The sequence below is a fragment of the Diabrotica virgifera genome, chromosome 7 (genome assembly GCF_917563875.1).
Source record: "Diabrotica virgifera virgifera chromosome 7, PGI_DIABVI_V3a".
Lineage (NCBI taxonomy): Eukaryota > Metazoa > Arthropoda > Insecta > Coleoptera > Chrysomelidae > Diabrotica > Diabrotica virgifera.
The window spans coordinates 20,507,580-20,531,684 of record NC_065449.1 but is presented as its reverse complement, the minus strand read 5'-3'; the positions used below and the strand labels follow the sequence as shown (position 1 = coordinate 20,531,684).

Here is a 24,105-nt window from a genome sequence, read left to right as displayed (position 1 = left end):
AGACTGGGAGGACGCACTGATCAAATACCTTTCTCTCAGTTTTCCAAATGCTGCCCACCCAAGACCTATTGTTCTCTTCAGTTCATGAGTCTGGTTATCCCTGCCAATCGTAATTTCATGTCCCAGGTATTTATATCTATCTACGAGTTCTATTTCCTTCCCAACAATACTGATGTTCTGGTTGGGTACCAAATTTGTCATTATTTTTACTTTTCGAGATGGCTATATTTAAACCTACATTTTCTGTAGCCACAATGAGTTCTTGTACCATCTCTCTTGCCATACCTATCAAACGTATACAAAACAAAAAAAGAAACCAAGAGAAGAGGGAGTCAGAGACTAATGACCAACTCTTCACCAACACAGAAGAAGGCAGGAGAACCAATAACCACTGACTCAAACTCTTCGGACTTAACAGTCAGGGAGATGGAACACATTTACCATCACGGTAAACAAGAAGCAAAAGGAAGTCAAGCCTCTGTAACATTGTCTAAGAGGATTAGCAAAGTAGGATTCAACATAAAAAGGAGGGTTTAGAGGGGCAGGCAGACCAAGGAAAGGAAAATGGCAGAAGGGACTTGGAAGGATACTGCCGAGAACAAAGATATGCCCAAGAAACAGAAGGAGAGCAGGAGCATTGGGGATAAAAGACCCCGCTCTGAGTCTCCTAAAATTGGCAAGAACGAAGCTACATAAGGACACATAATTGGTGCATGTTAAGCAAGGAAAATAGATAAGGGGGGCCAGCTCCTGGCCTTCACTATAGATGGAGAGTCCTGCATGAGTCTGAAGGAGAAGAACTACAAAGCTTACCAAGTAAGCTTTGGTAGGGTAACCTTCAGAGATCTGCAACTCAAGAAAGATACTTCTAAGGGTAGTTCACATTAATTCTCAATGCTCCAAGCCAGCTTCGCTTGGAAGTTCGTTTGATATTAACCTTGTACAAAAGCCTTGGGTAGACCAAACGAAGGTCAAAGGTTAGGGGAGCAAAATGGAGTACTGATCTGCAATAGATCTACTGAGGTTCTAAGGAGATAGAGATACTGCCGTTAATTAATTTCTGTTCCAGAGACCTGAAGTTCCAGCTTAAAAAAAAATGAGCTCTACAAAGTTCCTAAATTTTAACACTTATTAAAATAGAAAAAAAAAATATTTGAACTTACATCAACATTATCAAACGAAACTACCCCTGTCGATCTCCTCTTCGGCCTTCTTCTCCTTTGAATAGCTGCTTGTGTGGCTAGAGTTGCTTGAGCATTTCTAATATCGTTCTCCTTATCTTGATCTGAAACAATAATATTATCAAGAGATCATAATATATAGAAGTTGCTCTTTTATGGCACTTAGAACAACAAGAAATAGTGCGGCCAATATGTGAAACAATTGCACATTTAATGATACAAGCATATAATTTGCACCACATATACTACACATATAAAGGTTCAAATTTAGATATGAGGCCATCTCAGATTTTGTCTTTTACAAAAATGGCGGGCGTTCAAAATGGCGGCTATACTTATGTGTTTAATAGTACCATAACTTTTGAACGAAAAGTCCGATTTCAACCAAATTTGGTATATAGGTTTTCTTTTTGATTTACAAGAGGGATATGGTGAACTGGAAGAATCGGTTTACCAGAAGTTGTGTTTTTACTGGTTGTTTACGTAAAAATATGTTTTTTTTTCAATTTTTTCCCTCTGTATATATTAATTTTTCAAAAAGGTAATACCGCAATTGAAAAGAGCGTAAAAATATTTTGTAGAAAATATTTTGAACTTTTTAGTTATGTTAATTATCATTTAATAAATGCATAACGTATCATCACAAGTACCTATGTGTGGCAAATTCGTGCAAACATTATAAGAATTATTGTGCATTTAATGGTAGAAGCATATAATTTGGACCACATATACTACACACATAGTGATGTAAAAAAACGTGTTTTTTTTTAATTCTAAAAAAAAAAACGAAAAAAAAACAATAAAAAACGTGTTTTTTTTGTTTTTAATTGTTTTTATTTAGTTTCTCAAGGTAATATTAACAATATCAATATTAGGAGTTGTTTGTAAGCCTAAAAATCACCCAATATTTCAATATTATATCCAAAACATCTAGAAACTCAGTGTTTGACGTTCATTTTTAAAAAATATTGAAACATTAAACCCTTACTGCCTTTATCTATTATTTTTTTACGTCGTTGCTTTTGGGGAATCACCGAAATTTAGCAGGACGCTCGTATTCGTTGGCTCTGAGAAAACCGGGGAATTACCGATTAGCTTTTGCAGGTGTTCTGTGGTTATTTTGTGATTTACTTGCCTTGTGCCGGAAATATTTGTGTTTAGTGCTTATTTAAGTGTGTTTAAATAAATTAATTATTGTTAATTATATTTTCTGTGTTTTATGATAATAAATTATTTGTTACCTACTGTAGTGACATTAGTGACAAAAACTGAATGTTTATAATGTCTTCGAATTCGAGTTCTTGTTCTTCGCGGGAATCACGGGGAAGGAAAAGTTGCAAAGTAAGTTCCCTGTTTAAAATGCTAAAAACACAGAAAAAAAAACTCCTCAAGTAGAGTGTACTTTTTGTACACTTCAACTATCAAAAAATGGGACACGTTTGTTGGAACATATTAAAAAATGCCTAAAATGTCCACAGGAAGTTAAAATAAAGTATGGAGTGACGGAGAGAAAACAACGAAACATTGGACTATTACAAACAATACATGAAAAAAGGGAGGAAAAAGTTAAAGGTATGTACCAAAGCTCTAAAAATATTTCCAAATTTCCCTCTTCTTTATTTAGTAGAAATTCCTAAAGATAACCTTACTTTACAGACTTATTTTTAAATTTAATAAATTTGGGAATTTTATTTACAGAAAAACCGAAATCACAATCTAAAGAGGTGTCCGCATTCATGGATAAAATGACACCTGAACAAAAAGTAAAAGCCGATGAACTGCTTAGCCGGGCTATCTATTCAAGTCAAGCACCACTGGCTTTAGTAGAAAATATACAGTGGCAGAAGTTGTTTAAATTTCTCAGACCTGCTTATCAGATACCAACCCGACACCTTGTATCAGGCCCACTATTAGACAGTGAGCACCTACATGTAAAGGCTATGGTTTCGGAAAACATTGGTAAGATTTAAGTTTTACCATATTTATTAAAATTTATTGTTTCGGCCCTTACTCTGTGAAATTCTGCGTAATAACAATAAATTAAATATTTTTTAGAAAATCCACAAATTACATTAGTTTTAATAATAATCTAATACGGTTCCAACCGGTTTCGATGCCATTGCATCATTACCAAGGAGTGTTGTACAAAATGATGTAATTTGGCATCGACTCCGGTTGGAACCGTATTAGTTCATTAAAACTAATGTAATTTGGGGAATTTTGGAATTTTTAAAAAAATATTTAATTTACTGTTATTATATTTATTAAAACATTGACAATATATAGGTGAGCCGCTGTAAAATTACCACTGAACAACGTACTACGGACGAAGTTTAACAGGAAAGACCTTGAACAGCAACCAGATGCGGTACAGTGTTGTACCACACCGTCCGTCGTATATATTTCAGTAATTTTAGAACGGCCCGACTTTAATATAAGTAAACCTACATTATGCTAGTAGGTTAAAAATAATTATCTCTTTACTTTAAGCTGGAGCACATTCTGTTGGACTAATGGTGGATGGATGGTCCAATATTAGGAACGAGGCTGTCCTAAACTTTGTTGTAACAACTCCAAAGCCATTCCTTTTTAAAATTATGCCCACAGGCACTGGACCTCATACTGCAGAATATATGGCAAAAACCCTTGGTGCAGTAATACGTGAAATCGGTCCCCGAAAGGTATTTGGTATAGTCACAGACAATGCAGCAAACATGAAAACTGCTTGGGCCTTGATTGAAAATGATTTTGATAATAACATTTTTACCTATGGATGCTTTGCTCATTCTCTTAATTTAATATTTACCGATCTCAAAAATTTAACAAGTCTGAAATCGTTTACTGCCGAGGCTGTTGCCCTTACAAAGGCCATCCGACAAAGCCACATATTATCCGCGTGGGTAAAGGAAAAACAAAACGAATTAAAAATAAGTTGCAGTCTTAAACTCCCAGTGCCTACCAGATGGGGATCATTAGTTCTTTGTCTACAATCATTGCTTGCTAACAAACAAATAATAAAAAGGATGGCTATCAATGAAGAAGTTGAAAAGGCAGTAAGCAAACACCCATCTTTAAAAAAAAATGCTCCAAGCGATATATTTTGGGACCGGGTACAAGGATACATTATGCTTCTGGAACCAATTGCTAACACAATTACCTCTGTAGAAGGTGACACACCAACGATTTCAAAATGTCTGCATTTATTTAAAAAAATGGTTAACACCTCATTAGAAAATGTCACTAAAAGTCCATTGTTATCCAAAGAGGAAGCAGATACAAGGGCAATTTTTGAAAATCGGAAGAAGTTTGCTATTTATAGTGTTCATTTTGTAGCTAACCTTTTGGATCCAAAATATCGTGGCTGCGAACTTAGCTCGGATGAGATGGTAAATTTTTTTAGGTTATAGTGGGTTTTATTTATATTTATATTAATTTTTTTATTTAATGTAGACTGATGCGACAGAAGTCATATACAAGGTAGCACAGAAGATGCCAGATGTCGATGAAGCAGCCGTCTTAGCTGACGTTGTCAATTTTATTGCAAAAGAAGGACTATTCAAAAAGGCTTTTCTATGGAATGAGGACACAATTGCAGCTATCAGCCCTATTGCCTGGTGGAGTGGTCTTTGCTCAAATACCGCACTCTCCAAGTTGGTGATTCGTTTTCTAGAGTTGCCAGCGACATCAGCAGCATGTGAAAGATCCTTTTCTTCATATTCGGGAATTCACACCAACAAGAGAAACAGGCTGACCAATACTCGAGCGTCAAAAATTGTGTATGTGGCTCATAATTTAAAATTAATGGCTGAACTACAGCCAAGTGAATCATCCAGTTCAGAATCAATTGCTGGCCCTAGCTTCACAGTCAATCCTGCATTAGAATCTGAACCGGAACCAATGATAATATCCAATTCAGATCAGTCGGAGTCTGTCTTTGAAAGTGATGAAGAGGAAGCTTCAGAGTCTGAAGAAAATGCAGATAGCGACGGGACGGATCAGTGTTCATTTAAGGGATTCGGTTAATTAATTGAACCTTTTCAATCATTAAGACGTTTTTTTTTATTTGATAAATGTTTATTACTTATTTTTGCTTTGATTTTGCAAGTTAACGAATAAACTCTTCGTATTTTGTTTATACCCATGGTCTTTTTATTTAAAGGATTTATACGAAATTAATTATGAAACGAAATAATACTTATTTTGTTATAAAATTATACAGAATATTATATTTATTATATGTTTTTGTCTGTACCCACTTAAAAAATCAAAATAAAAAAAAAAACGAAAAAAAAACAAAAAAAACGAAAGCTTCGTTTTTTTTGCAATAAAAAACGGTTTTTTTTTTAAAAAACGGTACCGTTTTTTATTGGTTACATCACTATACACACATCAAGGTTCAAATTTAGATATAAGGCCATCTCAGATTTTACCTTTTACAAAAATGGCGGGCATGCAAAATGGCGACTATACATATGTGACTTATAGCACGATAACTTTTGAACGAAAAGTCCGATTTCAACCAAATTTGTTATATAGATTCTTATTTTAATGTGTTAGACCAAGGTCTTGAACCGGAAGAATCGATTTACCAGAAGTTGTGTTTTTCCTGATTTTTATGTAAAAACATGTTGTTTTTTTACCAATTCTTTCACCCTGTATATATTAATTTTTCAAAAAGTTAATACCGACGTTGAAAAGAGCGTAAAAATATTTTCTAGGAAACATTTTGAACTCTTTAGTTATATTAATTACCAATTAATAAATGCATAACGTATCTTAACATGTACCTATGAACCTATGTGCGGCGCATTCGTGCAAATAATATAAGAATTATTGTACATTTAATGGTAAAAGCATATAATTTGGACCACACACACTACACATACAAAGATTCAAATTTAGATATGAGGCCATCTCAGATTTCGTCTTTTACAAAAATGGCAGGCATTCAAAATGAATCTACCGCACATAGGTACTTACATGTGAAGATACGTTATGCATTTATTAAATGGTAATTAACATAACTAAAAAGTTCAAAATCTTTCCTAAAAAATATTTTTACACTATTTTCAATGGCGGTATTACCTTTTTGAAAAATTAATATATACAGGGTGAAAGAATTGAAAAAAACAACAACATATTTTTACATAAAAAACAGTAAAAACACAACTTCTGCTAAACCGATTCTTCCGGTTCAAGACCTCGATCTTATTTATCAAAAAAAGAAACTTGATACCAAATTTGGCTAAAATCTGACTTTTCGTTCAAAAGTTATCGTGCTATTAGTCACATATGTATAGCCGCCATTTTGAATGCTCGCCATTTTTGTAAAAGGCAAAATCTGAGATGGCCTCATATCTAAATTTGAACTTTTGTATGTGTAGTATATGTTGTCCAAATTATATGACTCTACCATTAAATGTACAATAATTCTTATAATATTTGCACGAATCTGCCACATATAGGTACATGTGAAGATACGTTATGCATTTATTAAATGGTAATTATAATTAACATAACTACAAAGTTCAAAATATTTCCTAAAACATATTCTTACGCTCTTTTCAATAGTGGTATTACCATTTTGAAAAATTAATATATACAGGGTGAAAAAATTGAAAATAAATTATTTACATAATATAAAATAGTTTTACATAAAAAACCAGGAAAAACAAAACTTCTGGTAAAACGATTCTTCCAGTTTATGGCATCGATCTTGTAAATCACAAAACGAACCTACGTACCAAATTTGGTTGAAATCGGACTTTTCATTCAAAAGATATCGTGCTATTAGTCATATATGTATAGTCGCCCATTTTGAATGACCGCCATTTTTGTAAAAGGCAAAATCTGAATGGCCTCATATCTAAATTTGAACCTTTATTTGTGCAGTATATGTGGACCAAATTATACGCTTGTATCATTAAATGTGCAATTCTTATAATATATTGCACGAATCTGCCGCACTAAAATAAAAATCAAGCTGATCAAATGGCCTGGATACCAAGGCAATAATACCCTGGATATCAGTGAAAAGTTAAATTGTAACTCAGAGAGTCACCGTGAAATTAGATCCAGAATTGAGCAGGCCAGAGCCGTTTTTAGAAGAATGTCCAAGGTATATCACTCTCGGTCTTACTTTATGGCCTTGAACAGTGAATAAAATTGATCTAAATCGACGTGGGCTTTTGAAATGTGGTGTTATAGAAGAATGTTTATTTGGTTTAAAAGATTTGCAACTCCACAATAGCAGAACATCTCAGTAAGACTAATGAGTAGGGAGCGGATTTATATGCAAGCAATTTTGATGAAATATGCGCATACATATGCAGTACAATAAAATAAATGTATCGATTTTACACTATCTTCTTGATTTTTTTATGGTATCGTTGTAAATTTGAAGTATGTAATTTTTTCTCAATGTACTTTCACCGGGAACACTTTTCTCTGAATATATTTCCAAAAAACTTTTAAACATAGGATTTTCCAGCTTTTTTAAAGGTATGTTTGCACAAATCATCGCTTCGCACAAATCCGCATTAAATTTATACTGTTCATTGGATGAAGTCATCAACTATTGTCTACTGTCAATGTAGGGAAGCTTGGGATAGGTTCAGATCCGGTAATAAACCAGACTAGATTCTTTTGGCATATTGCACTATTCACAAACAGAAGTACTTTTACACAAAAACTAAACATTCGCATTGACCAACTAAAGGTGACTGCTTCAAATCATATTTAAATTTCCGTTAGAGAACCCTAAAAGGATGTTTAGAGGTGTAAATATTCTCTAAAGAATAGGATATTTAACATCCTAGAATCATTTTATCACGGCGCACTATACGCACATACGCATGTGGGTAAAGATCGGGTGTTTTCTAAGAAAAACCGAAAAGGTGGTGAACGAGCCGACTTCAGGTAGTTATCGAAAAGATATGACAGCATGTGCAAGGGAATGTTTTGTGTCGAATTAAAAAAATTTAGAATTTTTTCGTTTGGACAAAAATGTTTTTAAATAGACACAAAATATGCACGTTTCTTTAAAAATAAGCAAAATCAGGTAAAGTTCTCAAATATGCGAAATATGCAAGCAATATGCATTTAGCATAAAATCCGCTCCCTACTAATGAGGTTATAAAATGCATCAAGAAGAGAATGCTGGAGTACTTCGTACTTGTAATGAAAGGTTCCAAAAATAGGTTGCTACAAATAGAAGGCTGAAAAATAGAAGGCAAACGCAATCCAGGCCGAAGAAAGACTTCAATGATTGAAGAACTTGTGAGATTGGTATGGTATTGATACAAGCATGATATTTAGAGTAGCGGTAAATAAAATTAAGATAGCTATGATGGTAACCAATGTTCTGAAAGGGCATGGTACATGAAACAAAAAAAAAAAAAATTAAACAACGCTTACCTTTTTCTTCTACGGATTTGGGTTTTCTTAAAGGCAGTGTAATTGTAGTATCTGCAGTCTCTAGAGGCGCTGAAGAAGGTCTTTGGATGGATGCGATGGTCCTACGAATAATCGACGGCGTGTTTGGCGGGTCCGAAGGTTTTGAAGCGTCTTCTAACAAGAACTGAAACACAAAGTTAATATCATTAACGAATATAACGTAGAATAGTGAGTAACAGTACCTTGCTGGTACCATTGTCTACCCTCAACCTCCACGATGGTCGCCTTTCGTGTATTGCGGGTGGTTCCTCACTTTCACGAGTTGTTATAACTGTGGGAGTACCGGTTGTGATGGTGGCGGTAACTACGATTCCGTTGGGGGAGTCTCCATTTGCTCCAGGCTAAAAAATATAATTTGCATTATAGAAAACTGAAGAACATGTATTTATTCATTATGTAACGAATATTAATTGTATTATAGAATGGACACAAACGAAGATAGAAACATAAGAGAATGGAAAATTCCATTGGCACAGAACTACAAGTAAAATTGAAATTAAGGAATGTCACAAAGATTGTGGAGAATTTCTGCGTTATAGAAACGGAAACAATGATAGAAAAAAACAGAGATATTGAAAAACAAGAGCAAGTTAAAAACCACAAAGACCGCATTTACATAAACAATGACCTATCAATGAAAGATAAAGAAATACAGGAACAAATAAGTAGAGTGGTGAAAGAAGAAAGAGGAAAGGAAAAAATGGCAAAAATAGGATACAAAAAGTTAACAGTAGACGGTAAATAATGGAGATGGGCTGAAGGTAACCGCTATAAGAAATAAAAAAATCCTGCAGACATAAGCTAACGTTATACGGTAAATAAATTAAGAAAACCAAAAGGGAATCCATGGAGAGAGTTTTGCGAGGAGATTTCACATATCCCGGCCTGTCTCTTGAATCTATAAAGTCCTGGCCAAGGATGGTGCTACCATTAAAGAAGTAGGTTTCCTAAAGAGGGCTAATGAAAAATGTACGGAGACCAAAGTCGTAGAAAACTTATAAACACTAACTTTCCGGCATCTGGCCAAGGTCTATAGATTGGGAAATAACGCCTAAACGATGCTACTTTCATAAAATACTAAAAGACACTCTTAAAACTAAAAATGTACGTAATCTACTTACCTTTTCCTCATTGCCGCCACCAGGTTGATTCTTCTGTTTTACTAACTGTTCGGCGGATTTGATTTCTTCTAAAGTTACCCCCTGAGTGGATCGTCGAGTCTCCCTTACCCTCTTGGCATGCGCTTTTCTTTGAGTTTCACTTTCTTCATCCCTTACTGGAGGAACAAACGACCTACAAAGTTTGACAAATGACAGACGCGTCATAGGTATGTTTATTGTAAGTCACATTGATTTTTTGAGGTTACATTTTTTAATGAGCAGATTGTAGTGAAATACCAGTAAAATTTAGTAATTTTAACAGGTTGATTGCCGACTACTCCGATTGGAGTGTGCCGGCCTCCTTCGATGAGGCCGGCTACTCCAAACGGAGTATAGATCACATAATCGAAGTAAGGCTCACGGAGTAGAGGCCGTTTTGTCCGTCGGCAATCAACCTGTTAAAGTATCTTTTTACTAATATACAAGCAATAAAAGCCTCTTTTTCTAAACTATAGATTACAAAATTCGAAAGTGGTTTGACATGACTCTCACCTAAGAAAACGCACGATTTTTGCCATTTATTCGTCAAACCAGTCTTCTTTTCTATCAATAGAGATTATAAGACGTTTTTGCTACTTTTTATCCCATTCGAAATGTAATCTTGCTGGAGCTTCTCAAACTACTTTGAAGTTTGGGCTATAACTTCATAGTTTGTGGTAAAACGAGGTTCTCCAATCCACTATTTTAAGTTTGGAGACAGGATGTGGTCATACGGGACAAAATCTGATGAATTTGGTGGATAGTTCATCAATTCATATCCCAATCAGTCTCATTTTGCCTCCACCAGAACCGCCTCGTTGGCATATGTATTGTCTTGATCTAAGAATTTTTTTTGCAAGAAAAGCCTAGAGTTTTTGATACAATCGGTGTCAAAAATATCCAATAGAGATGATTTATTAAAAATCAATATGAATAATACCTTTCGCAGTTCAAAATACATATACCTAGTCTTTTTCTTTTTCCTCTGGCTGCTTTTTCTCCACTGCTTTGACTAATTTTCTTCTTCTAATTCAGTGTGTAATTATTTTATCGATTTAGTGATACACGGTGGTATGCAAACCAGCAAACCCCGTAAAAAATCGATGTTTTCTAGATTATACAGTGATGAGCGCGCTAATAACCGACAAAATAGCGCAAAAGATGGAAAATATAATGCATTGCGAAACAAAAAGAGATAAAATTAGTGGAGATGGAAATTATCGTTATAAACGTATAAATTAACATTACATTACACAGTTTCCCACCTTAAACGTATCATAGGAGTACGACAACTGTCACTGTGATAGTAGAATTTTATAAAATACTCCTGTCACAGACGTCTAAAGGTGGGAAACTATGTAATGCAATGTTAATTTTTACGTTTATAACGATCATTTCCACCTCCACTAGTTTCATCGCTTTTTGTTTCGCAATGTATTATGTTTTCCATCTTTTGCGCTATTTTGCCGGTTATTAGCGCGCTTATTACTGTATTATTATCTATACAACGTAAAGTTACTGGTTTTTGTTATGTAGTCTTTACTCTGAATTTGACCCGTGCCAGAAAAGTAATCAATAAAATACAAGTGGCACAGAGAGCAATGGCAAGGTTAATGTTGAATATATCCCTCAGAGACAGGGTTTCAAATACAATACAGTCGGAAAAATGAAAGAATACCCATGAACGATCACATCAATTACAAATTTTGTATTTGCTGTTTTTTTCCATAAATAACAAACGAGAGAGATAGATTATTAATAATCTGAATAATATGTGATTGATGTGATCGTTCATGGGTATTCTTTCATTTTTCCGACTGTAGTTATGAGAAAAACTGGTGTTACGGACGCAGTTTAAAGAATTACAACGCTGAAAAGGAACTGGGCGGGATATGTTGCCAGATTCAAAAATGGAAGATGGACAAATAAAATTCTATAATGAATCTAAACGATCTAAAGAAATCTTCGTTTGATTGACTGCGCAAATGATGTTCGCCGTTTTAGCTATAAGTATAACATTATTTACACGATCAATTGACATGTTTAGAGCTTTCGATGTGGCGCGAATGTTGATTCCACGATCTGTCATGATCTGCCATGGACTTTCTTTGATAATTTTTTGTGTAGTGACGGTTTCTGAGTCACCTACATGGTCATCATCACCTAACACACTTTATGTCCACGTAAAAATTCATCTTTCAAATTTTCACTGTTACTAATGTCAGTGCAGATTTTTCAACAGCACCCAGTTCGGCTTTGATTTTTGTGTCAGGCAGATGTCAAAACCGACAGAATGCGTTCTATCGAAGACTAGATTAATGACAAACCACCTCCTTACATTAAATGTGTAGCAGAAAGAAATAACTTTTTATAAAAATAAAAATCAATGTGACTCAACTTTGCAATAGCACTCAACCAAGCCTAAAAGCTTTTTTGAGTCGATGTCTTAATGTGACTCAAACAGATTTTGCATTATAAAAAAGATAGTACTTGAAGAGAAAGTATTATATTTATATGGGACGTTTCAATTTCCACTCCTGAAATCGTTCTCAAAAAGATTCTAAAAAATTCTAGGAAGATTTTATAACCTAAACGTACGTGCATAGAAATCGGCCCACTTAAAAATTTGGTCATTTTTGATGTCTCATATTTCCTAAACCTGTTGGCCGATTTAAGTAATTTTTTGAACATGTTATTGCCTGATTCTTTAACAATACCACTGTAATAATATTGTTGCTAAACAGGTAAATTTTCATTGTATACCAGGTGTACCAATCAACCTGTGTTTTTTTCTCAAAGTTCGCATCACCCTGTGGAATATTCTAGCATTTATAAAATACTAAAATTAAAACCCAACTATAGCCTCGAGTTTTCTTAACATTCTGTTTTTTGATTAATTCGTTTATGTTAAATAATAAAAGAGTTAGGTACTTTAACAACTAGACATGTTCTTCATCAATACACGGTGTTTCTAAATAAGTGCGACAAACTTTAAGGGGTAATTCTGCATGAAAAAATAATGACAGTTGGCTTTACAAACTTATGTCCGCAAATGCTTCATTTCCGAGATACGGGACGTTGAATTTTTTCTTACAAACTGATGATTTATTTATTGCTTTAAAACCAGTTGAGATATGCAAATGAAATTTGGTAGGTTTTAAGAGATATTTATTGCGGATTTTTTGACATAAAATTGAGAATTTTATATTCACCATTAGCGTGCATACGGATAATATGATCAATCATATTACACGCATGTGCGCTAATGGTGAATATTAAATTCTTAATTGTATGTCAAAAAATGTGCAACAACTACGTCTTAAAACCCACCAAATTTCATTGGCATATCTCAACTAGTTTTAAAGCAATAAAATAAATCGTCAGTTTGTAAGAAAAAATTTTACGTCCCGTATCTCGGAAACGTAATATTTGCGGACATACGTTTATAAAGCCAACTGTCATTATTTTTCATGCAGAATTTTCCCCGTAAAGTTTGTCACACTTATTTAGACACACCGTGTATTGATGAAGAACATATTGTATAGTTGTTAAAGTACCTAACTTTTTTATTATCGAACATTAACGAATGAATAAAAAAACAGAATGTTAAGGAAACCTGAGGTTATTGTTGGGTTTTAATTTCAGTATTTTATAAAAGCCAGAATATTCCACAGGATGATGCGAACTTTGAGAAAAAAACACAGTTTGATTGGTAGACCCGGTATACAATGAAAATTTACATGTTTAGCAAAAATCTATTACCGTGGTATTGTTAAAGAATCAGGCTATAACATGTTCAAAAAATCAATTAAATCGACCACCAGGTTTAGGAAATATGATACCTCAAAAATGACCAAATTTTTAAGTGGGCCGATTTCTATGCACGTAAGTTTAGATTTGATGTACGATTTTGCATTTTTTGTATTTGATGTTGTATGGTTTGATTTTGTATGTTTTTTGTAATTGATGTATATTTGATACATTGCATTATGATTGATGAATTACATTACGAATAGAATATTTTCCCAAAAAGTACATATCTTATTTAAAAATAGACGCAATCACAAGCCTCAGGAAATATACGCTTAAGTTGAACAATACAAGAGTCGAGTACAAGACAGTACAAAAAAAACCACATTTAAAGGTTTCATATCAAAAATCAGTACAGAGAGTTCGATAAAAATACACAATAAAACTTGTTCACGCTTGTACATATACTAACAAGTGTAATAAAGCAATCAGTTGTTGGTTGTTGTCCTGGACTTAAATGTTGCGCAGAAAAATCCATGCGGTATGTTGATCTGTACTGAGTAGTCAGTGTAGATGTAATATTAATTTGGCATGGATATCTTTTTGTTAGAAAAATGCAGGACACACTGGGAATGATCTCAATTCAATCAAACAAAATATGTCGTCATAATTTAACAAAACTTTTTTACCTTGTAATGAAAAATTATGAAAAATATGTTGCATTTTATAATTCGATAATATAAAGAATAACAATTCTATAAAACCCTACGAATTTTGGGCGTATCTGCTACTCCTTGACATACCGTAGTGCTGTTGCCGATATAAAAGATGCTCCATGTTCGTCCCATTTAAAAAGATAACATTAAATATCAGTTGTATATATTCGGCTTCTTTGCTGTATATCATGTAAATTATCAGTTGTAGTTTAATTTGATGCACTTAATAAACAATTTTAAGATTTTTTGTGGTTGTTTTTATAGAAAAAGGTTATAGACACCAATTTCAGTATGTATCTATTCGAATTTAGTACTTTAAATTTTTCTATTTTATTTCTTTTTGTATCCATACAAGAAGACATACATTACTTTAGAATCTTTATATAATTTGTTTCATTAAATTTTCATCTAGTTTTGTGCATTTACTGGTTGAGTACTAAATGTCACTACAACTGTTTCGGCGTAGTGCCTTTCTCATAAGGATAGCTAAAGGCCTTTCTTTTGAATATGGAGAATTGCTCACTGATCAAGAATGGCCTGAATGAATTATGATCTAGACTAGAAAGTGAAGTGCGGACGTAAAATATGTTTTTTTATTATTTAAAGCCCTTTTGTGTTCTGCTATACGTTTGTTAAAGGTTCTACCAGTTTGACCGATGTAAGCTTTTGAACACAAACTGTTTTTCGCTTAAGGGGCTATCCTAATGTAAAAGTACGAAATTCATATACTTTTTTGAGAGTTTCCGAAATAAAAAGTACTGTACCAATGGTTTTGAAAGTTTGCATGAGCATTTATTATCAAAAGAAGTATATGTAAAATTTAATTTTCATAAAAAATATTAAAAATTAAACGATTTATGCGCTATCTACGGGCACCGTGAAAATAAAAACATAGCTCCTCCACTGCTATGTTGATTGGGACTAATAGAGATCCTGAAACATAAAATTTCAAAGTGATTATTGAAATATAAGTTATTTCCTATACCATCAACTAGGATTTTTAAAAAAATATTAAAATTTGGAAAAATTACGACGTGTTGAAATTTTTTTTAAAATTAGCTAAAATATTTTCAGTTTCAAAAACCGCCAAATTGACATTTTTTATCCGATCAAAAAACCCCTACTTGGTGGTATAGAAAATAATTTATATTTCAATACATAGTAACTTTGAAATTTTATGTTTCAGGATCTGTATTAGTCCCAATCACTGCAGCAGTGGAGCTGTTTTAATTTTCACGGTGTCAGTAGTTGGCGCATAAATCGTTTAATTTTCAGTTTTTTTTATGAAAATTGTTTTACATGTACTTCTTTTTATGATAAATGCTCATGCAAATTTTCAAAACAATTGGTACAATACTTTTTATTTTAGAAATTCCCAAAAAAGTATATGAATTTCGTACTTTTACACTGGGATGACCCCTTAAAAATTAGGTATTCTTACAAACATTAGTGAATTGATAACATTTAACGTGCTTTGTATCAAGATAACGTTGTGAACATATTTCCAGAATATTTTTCTTTGAATTATTACTATTATTTTTTAATTGAATTGAGATCAGCGACGTACGTTTCAAATCAGGCCGCACAGCAAACAAAACCTGCAAACCTAGCGCCAAAAAAGTGTGTATAAACATACTTAAAGAAATTTTTGAGCATCTGAAGCCTGGTTCCTCCCGGCGTTGTAGGAGTGGAGGGCGTGGAAGAATTCGTTACCGGTGTAGGGGCGGTAACCGTTGTTGTAGGCGGAGGTGGCATTTGCAACTTTAGACCGCTGACAAAAATGTTAAATATCAATATTTGAGTTCAGTAAAAACCAAAGAAAAAGCAGTAAAATTTCTAGAAAGAATGTTTATATATAGGTATTTTTTTTATTTCCACTTCCATTGTTTAAGCACAAAATTATGCCTTTACAGCTTATTTTACCACTCCTTTCTTCTTTCACTTGTTAACAGAAAGAGCAATGACCTCGGAATTGGTCATAAGTGAGCCTTGGACCATAAATAACCTGAGATACACTGATGATACAGTTCTTTTAGCTGCATCACAAGAAGACCTACAGATACTGCTTAATAAAGTGACCGCGGTAAGTGAAGTATATGGACTATCGCTCAACATAAGCAAGACGAAATATATGATAATAACAAAGACAGCTCAGGACATTCGTGTGTTTCAACGAAAATTTGACCCCTTCCCCAGAAACTCAGAAACCAAGAGTTTCTTCACAATTAAAAAAAAACACGTCAATTTGTATTGGAAGAGGGACGAAGTTTCATTCAAAATTCTTGCCATCAAATGTAACACCCTACTGCCTCCCCCCAGTTTTTTGAAGTTATACTTCTTTACGATCGAGGGTGAAATTTTATACTTGCCAGGCGCATACGCAGACACAGTACGTAATTCGTTGCTAATCTTTCAAATTATGTATGTATCAGCGCAAATAAGTCATTAAAAGAACATATTAGTGTTTTTAGTAAATGTATTATTTATTATACTTTTTGTGTCTTTGGATTTGTCTTCCTCGGGAATAAAATATTTTATAATAATAGTAAGTATATTTACTTTAGATTTTAAAGTATTTTTATACCTCACTACTTGGTCTATTGAATTTGTCAGTATGTATGAGAAATCTTGTAAGCTGTCAAAGCAAAGGGAGTTTGGCTCGGTGGTAGCGCCTTAGACCGGAGATCGAGAGGTCCCTGGTTCAATTCCGTGTGTTATCTAACTTTTTTTTTTATTTTTAGTATTGTTTTAGTAAAAATTTTTGGAAAGTAGTAAGAAAAAATTAGTTTAATCTTTAAATACAAATAACCTGTTGAAAGTATACTTATTTCGTTGAAATCATATAATAGAAGTATAACTTCTTACGTGCGTACAAAGTACACACACTTTCTTCTTTTTTAATAGTAAGTGTAGTCGAGTTGCACATCATTTGAAAGGTATTTTTTTTCTATACAGGACCCTCTAATTCTATTTTAATTTTCGGAATAACTTTAAGGCCATCGGTACATAATTCGCAAATATTTTACGGCTATCCCTACTTTTTCTGTCTTTAAACGGCAAATTACGTGTAGTAAAATTCACACTAGTATGGATATTTAAACATTATTAGAATGTCATTCTACTTGACAATGTCATAATTAACTTTAAAGAGATTGCTTTTAAATGTTCTTGGATAACTGTTATTTGTATAATTGCAAATTATTAATTCAGTTAATAAATGTGATCATTTTCTCACCAACTATGTATTCGGTGATTGTAATAATTTATATGTACAATAAAAACTAATACTCAATCGAGAAAAGAGGAAAAGTGTTAAAATGATTTTTTAATAATATATTGTTACTATGGAACGATTACAATTTTGAACATATTTGACAACAAAATACTTGGATCACAGAATATATCCTGATGTATTCTTTGCTCGGATCTTCCATAAATAATAAACAATAAATGACTTTTAAATTAAGTTCACGTCTTAAATCAATTAGTTATCAAATACACTATCAATATTATTTAATCAACAACTCAAAATATTCCCGATGCTATGTCAAATATTTAAAACTGTCACTGTGTCTTGTCATCATATTCTATTTGACTCAGTGCGTTGTATGACAAAGATAGCGAATGTTCGATTTGGAAAATATCACCACGGACATGGTGTCCATTTTTTCGAATCCTGAAAAAACTAATAAATATTTTTAAAAAATTTAAACGCAGAATGAAAGACTAAATTATTATCGAGGGCCGAAAGTCCCTTAGAATAAATAAAAACTTTCTTTTGAATGAGATATTTGAAATTAAAAATCACACTACATTTTTTCTTAGTTTTTCACCCCTGTAATTTATTAAAATATAGAAGTTTTCAGGAACTTTCGGCCCTCGGTAAGAACGTAATTTTTCATTCTGCTTTTAAATTTTTCAAAAATACTTATTAGTTTTCTCAGGATTCGAAAAAAAAAATTATTCCCCATTTGAATAGCATTGCAGCGGAAAATACGTACCCATCCCTTTAAAGACAATTTTGGATTTAACTAATTTATAATACATTTGTTAAGTCCAAAATTATCTTTAAACTTCTTAGGGAAATTAAAAAAATAGAGTCATGTAGAGAAAAAAATTACCTTTCAAATAATGTGCCATTCGACCAAATTGCTATTGCTAAAAAGTGGGGGTTGTTGCGAAGCAGTAGGGGGTTACATTTGAGGGCATGAATTTTGCATGAAAATTCGTCCCCCTCCCATTATAAATTGACGTGTTTTTTTGAATTTTAAAGAAGCCCTTGGTTTCTGAGTTTCTGGGGGGTCCAATTTTCGTTGGAACACACTGTATGTACAGAATAAACCTATTGAAAGAGTAAGAAAATTCAAATACCTAGGTTCAACCATTAATGAAAACAATGACAGCTCTCAAGAAATATGAATCAGAATCGAACAGGCCAGAAACACATTTACAAGAATGAAGAGGCTCTTCTGCTGTCGGGACTTCAGTTAAAAATACGACTGTTAAGGTGCTATGTGCTGTGCGTATTGTACTACGGGATGGAAGCGTGGACACTGAAAAAAATTGACGTGAAGAGACTGGAGACATTCGAGGTGTGGATGTACACAAGAATGCTGAAGATTTCATGGGTAGAATGAACAATCAACGTAGAGGTAATGAGACGATGCATATGGAAAGAGAAGTACTTCTAACAAGAGAAGAAAACTGAGGTATATGGGACATGTGATGAGAGGAGATAAATACCTAATACTCCAGGTCATTATGCAAGGAAAAATCCAGGGAAAAATATCCATAACAAGGAGACGTAACTCATGGCTGAAGAACCTTAGGGAATGGTTTGAATGTAGTCACAGCGAATTATTTAGAGCCGCGTTCTCAAAAGTAAAAAAATCGCTCTAATGATTGCCAACCTTCGAAGCGGAGACGGCACCTAGAGAAGAAGAGCCTTGGACTTGGTTCCAAAGTATTACTTCCATGTTTCCTGACAAGCTTCTAATCTGTTCTGCTTCCTTTCATTATATTTGGCGTCAGGCGTGGGATTACTTTATCATCCTTTCCTTACCTTTGCTGAAGATGCTTTAATACGTCAACTTTCACGCAGAGGCATAGGCCCTATGATCAAGGTAAATAACTAGAAAGTTATCCTAAAACATAATAAGTAAAAAGTACCAGAACAAACTAGACCTTCAACGGCGGATCCAGCAACCTTGCAAGGAGGGGGCAATGAAAAAAAATTTTCTCGTCACTCACGTACGCAGGATTCTTTTTCGGTATGGGCTGTTACTTTATTTTTCTTCATGTACCATGTCCTTTCAGAACGTTGGTTACTATCATAGCTATCTTAATTTTATTCACTGCCACCCTAAATCAATCACGAAGTACTTTTTCGTCCTGGACTGCGTTTGCCTTCTATTTTCAATTGATTTTGTAGCACCCTATATTTGAAACTTCTCATTACATATCCAAAATACTCCACTTTTCTCTTCTTGATGCCTTCTATAATCTCAGTAGTCTTGCTGAGACGTTCTAGTATTGTGGAGTTTCGAATCTTCTTCACCCAAGATACTTTTAAAATTCTTCTATAGAACCACTTTTCGAAAGCCTCAAAGCGATTTAGGTAAGTAGATCGATTTTATTCAAAGTCCAAGACTCGACATCATACAGTAAGACCGAGAACACATACTTTGGAGAAGGAATTCTGTTTTATGTTTCATTCCGTTATTCAGTTGTCAACAGGACACAAAACTACCTATTTATTTTCAATCGTAATTATATCTTTCTTAAAAAAAGGCGACACCAGGCGAAGTCTCAAGGAGGGGGCTATTGACCCCCCCCCCTTGAATGAGACATATTAAGTTTCAGAGTCCATGTTTCAGCTGCGTCCATGTTATCTTATTATTCTTTGTTATTGTTCAGTCTTTCCATATTTTAAGTGATAGTATATAGTCTATAGCCATGTTTAGTTCCTTTCCTTTTTTTATTTTTGAATGCATTTGAAAATATTCCATGTACTTTAACTTTGGCCGAATTTTTATCATACAGATTTCTTAATAGGTTAACTAGGTGGTTAGGTACTCCCATATTTCCGATGATACTCCAGTGGTGATCCCATTTTACCGAATCGAAAGACTTTCTGTAATCCCTAATCATAACCTGATCCAAAATTATGGCTCTGGAATAAGCTCTAATTCTACAACAACGAAAGAAATATGGTCAGATCAATCTCAAAGATGTTGGACCTAGAATGATGCAATTTTTGTAGTAAAGAGAGGTACTGATGAAATAAAAGTAATGGAATGTGTGTTAAACTCAAACTTAATCGATTATCATATATTGCAGTGCACGTAGAAAACCCTACAACTTAACAACGAAGTGTTTTTTCTTCATTTATAAAAACTATAGAAAAAACACAATTTCCTCGAATTATTCGTAACAAACGTTTAAGCGGTTGGTTTACCTTCGCAATTGTTGTTGGTTGTTAGTAGTAGGCTGTGGACTAGTCACTGGTGAAGTCTTTTCTTGTGATATGTTAGTTGTGGTATTTGTGGTTGCAGCGGTACTGACCGGTGTATCGTTGTCTTCTTTTTTAGTCCTTAAAATTAAACATTTATTGAACTAGCAATTGACGAACCGCATGGAAGAGGGGATAAGTGGCATTTGCTAAGATTTTCGAGAAAGTGAGATGAATATAAAGTTATTTGTTTGTATATACCATAAGGTACAGCCCTCCGATTAGAACAGGACCAGTGATCTTCAAGTTACGCCTAGACTTCAACACCTGTACGCTTTGCGCAGACTCTCTTGCTCCCACCGGCCACGCTTCAATCAGAGAGCTGTATATAACGTGAGTGTCGATAACGATTAAAGTAAATTGTATACCCAAGGCTTAGCTAAGCCATTAGGAGATGCTAGGAATCTATTCCACTAATGCATCAAACAGTTTACCCATATAAACCGCTATTGTCCCTTGCCATTCTCTGGCGCATGTTTCTAGGTTTACCTGTTATCAAAGAGAGAAAACGAAACCGTCTATTTTTATTTTGTTTCAGACTATACTCGTACTCTGGGCTAATTAGCAAAATACAAGGAAAAGTTATTTACCAGCAATTTTATTGCTGGAATCGAATCTTATGATTGTATATATTAATAATATAGATATGCAAAGTCCGCAGACAGTGTGCTACTTTTTTTAAAAACAAAATGGCGCCCGAAAATCGTGTCTTTTTCAATGTTTGCTCTATAACTCCAAAGATTTTAACTTTACACCAAAAACACCCAAATAAAAATTCATCGTAATTAAATTCTGCATAGAGACGTGTTTTTCCCGATTTACTTCGACGAAAATTTTCCCCGGAAAATGCGGGTTTTTCCAACAAAATCTTTAATTTTCAACTAAAATTTTAGATAAGTAATTGTTTATCAATAATTAAATAACTTGGTAGTATAAAAGCTCTTTTCGTACAGATTATAATTACAGAAGCCGATGGAAATTGAATGAACAGTTTAGCAACAATTGAATTGTTAATTACAAATTTACGGTCGCTATAATAACCACAATAATTATGATACATAAGAATAACTATGATTTTTGTATAGAAAGACACTGTACCTGTCTAATGTACTTTACAGAATTGAAATTGGGCTGTTTAAGCGGCCTCGGGAATATTTTAAAATTTTAAACAATTTTTTGGCCTATAAACAAATAGAATATCTCGGGAAATATTAAATTAAATTAAATCATGAAAACGGTATTGTAAAAAAAGCGACAGGGCGCTTCTTTTAAAAGAAAAACGTTTAATTGTGATGAGTGGTTCCTGAGATACAACTGGTCAAAGTTGACCGGCATGTACGGCAAAGATTTAAACAATAGGATCATAATTTTTAAACCATCACCTTTTTATTTTTATCCTCTTTTTTCACACCAATTTTCATATCTTTAAAATAATCACAACATATATTATTATAATAAAAACTATCGATGTTACGAGTGAAAATTGCCAAAAATAGCAAAATTCCAATCAAAAATCAGGTTGGAGAAAATGTAATCTCAAAGTTCAAAATCGGTATAGTACATACGTTAAAAAAATGCATTTTCCCGACTTCCCGTGGAGCAATTTTCTTTATTTTTTTTTTGTTTTCAAGTAACTCGAGTAGAATCATCTAATTAACGCATTACTAAATGTCAAACTTGCTTTTGTTTTGTTATAATAGATTAATTTATTTATAAGGAAAGAAAACTACATATTTTTTCCAGTTGTAGACTTTTTTTAGATAAACTTACTACAAGTGTACCTTTTAACGTTAAAAACACAAATATTCTCATTTGAAAGCTGTATAATTATTTAAACAAATCTTTATTTAAACAAATTAAAAATTTTGTTGTAATAAATAAATTAATTTATTATAACAAAACAAAAGCAACTTTGACATTTAGTAATGCGTTAGTTAGATGGCTCTACTCGAGTCACTTGGGAACAAAAAACGCATTTTTTAACGTATTTTGAACTTTGAGATTACATTTTCTCCAACCTAATTTTTGATTGGAATTTTGATATTTTTGGCAATTTTCACTCGTAATATCGATAGTCTTTATTATAATAATATATGTTATGATTATTTTAAAGATATGAAAATTGGTGAGAAGAAAGAGGATAAAAATAAAAAGGTGATGGTTCGAAAATTATGATCCTATTGTTTATATCTTTGCCGTAAATGCCGATCAACTTTGACCGCTTGTATCTCAGGAACCACTCATCACAATTAAACGTTTTTTCTCTTAAAAGAAGCGTCCTGCCGCTTTTTTCCAATACTGTTTTCATGATTTAATTTAATTTAATATTTCCCGAGATATTCTATTTGTTTATAAGCCAAAAAATTGTTTATAATTTTAAAGTATTCCTGAGGCCGCTTAAATACTCCAATTTCAATTCTGTAAAGTACATAGGTACAATGTCTTTTTATACAAAAATCATAGTTAATCTTATGTATCATAATTATTGTGGTTATTATAGCGAACGTAAATTTTTAATTAACAATTCAATTGTTGCTAAACTGTTCATTCTATTTCCATCGGCTTCTGGAATTATAATCTATACGAAAACAGCTTTTATGCTACCAAGTTATTTAATTATTGATTAACAGTTACTTATCTAAAATTTTAGTTGAAAATTAAAGATTTTGTTGGAAAAATCCGCATTTTCCGGAGAAAATTTTCGTCGAAGTAAATCGGGAAAAACACGTCTCTATGCAGAATTTAATTACGGTGAATTTTTATCTGCATGTTTTGGTGTAAAGTTAACATTTTTGGAGTTATAGAGCAAACATTGAAAAAAACCACGATTTTCGGGCGCCATTTTGTTTATAAAAAAAGTAGCACACTATCTGCGGACTTTGCATATCTATATTATTAATATATAGAATCATAAGATTCCATTCCAGCAATAAAATTGCTGGTAAATAACTTTTCCCAAAAATGCGTATTCTCTGGTAATCTTCCCAGATTATCGGTGCAGAGTACAAAATGATAGCGATTTATATGAATATGCATTAGTGGAATAGATTCTTAGCATATCTTAATGGTTTGGCTATGCCTTGGGTATACAGTTTACTTTAATCGTTGTCGACACTCACTTCATCTTCCCTCGATAGAGGTCGCTAAACGCATACGTTGGTACAATATTTAAATATATTTACCAATCAGTCAGTGCGTTTTGATTCAATCCAGTCTTCTTGCAAAGCCTCTTTGATAACGGGTAAACCTAGAAACACGTGTCACAGGATGGCAAGGGACTCAAATTGAATCAAAACGAAGCCGTATATTTTATTCTTTATACATATAACCTTTTATAAAATGATAACTCGAAA

The 24,105-nt window shown here is 33.2% G+C and overlaps 1 protein-coding gene and 1 long non-coding RNA gene across 8 annotated transcripts in view; one reads left to right on the top strand and one right to left on the bottom strand.

Moving 5' to 3' along the window:
• Positions 1 to 24,105, bottom strand: part of LOC114327714 (protein phosphatase 1 regulatory subunit 12B) — a 209,146-nt gene that overhangs the window by 84,899 nt on the left and 100,142 nt on the right. For 4 of the 7 annotated variants that reach the window (XM_050655426.1, XM_050655427.1, XM_050655428.1 and 1 more), the window contains 6 exons: positions 20,699 to 20,833; positions 15,878 to 16,012; positions 9,758 to 9,929; positions 8,819 to 8,977; positions 8,598 to 8,760; positions 1,164 to 1,285 (listed from right to left, as the gene is read on the bottom strand). In XM_050655426.1, the coding sequence (XP_050511383.1) occupies positions 1,164 to 1,285; positions 8,598 to 8,760; positions 8,819 to 8,977; positions 9,758 to 9,929; positions 15,878 to 16,012; positions 20,699 to 20,833 (886 nt within the window). The remainder of the gene's footprint in view (positions 1 to 1,163; positions 1,286 to 8,597; positions 8,761 to 8,818; positions 8,978 to 9,757; positions 9,930 to 15,877; positions 16,013 to 20,698; positions 20,834 to 24,105) is intronic. The other 3 variants (XM_050655431.1, XM_050655433.1, XM_050655429.1) reach the window with 2 other exon arrangements.
• Positions 2,364 to 2,951, top strand: LOC126887727 (uncharacterized). The gene is made up of 2 exons (XR_007699172.1): positions 2,364 to 2,753; positions 2,880 to 2,951. It is a non-coding gene; the product is annotated as an uncharacterized LOC126887727 (long non-coding RNA).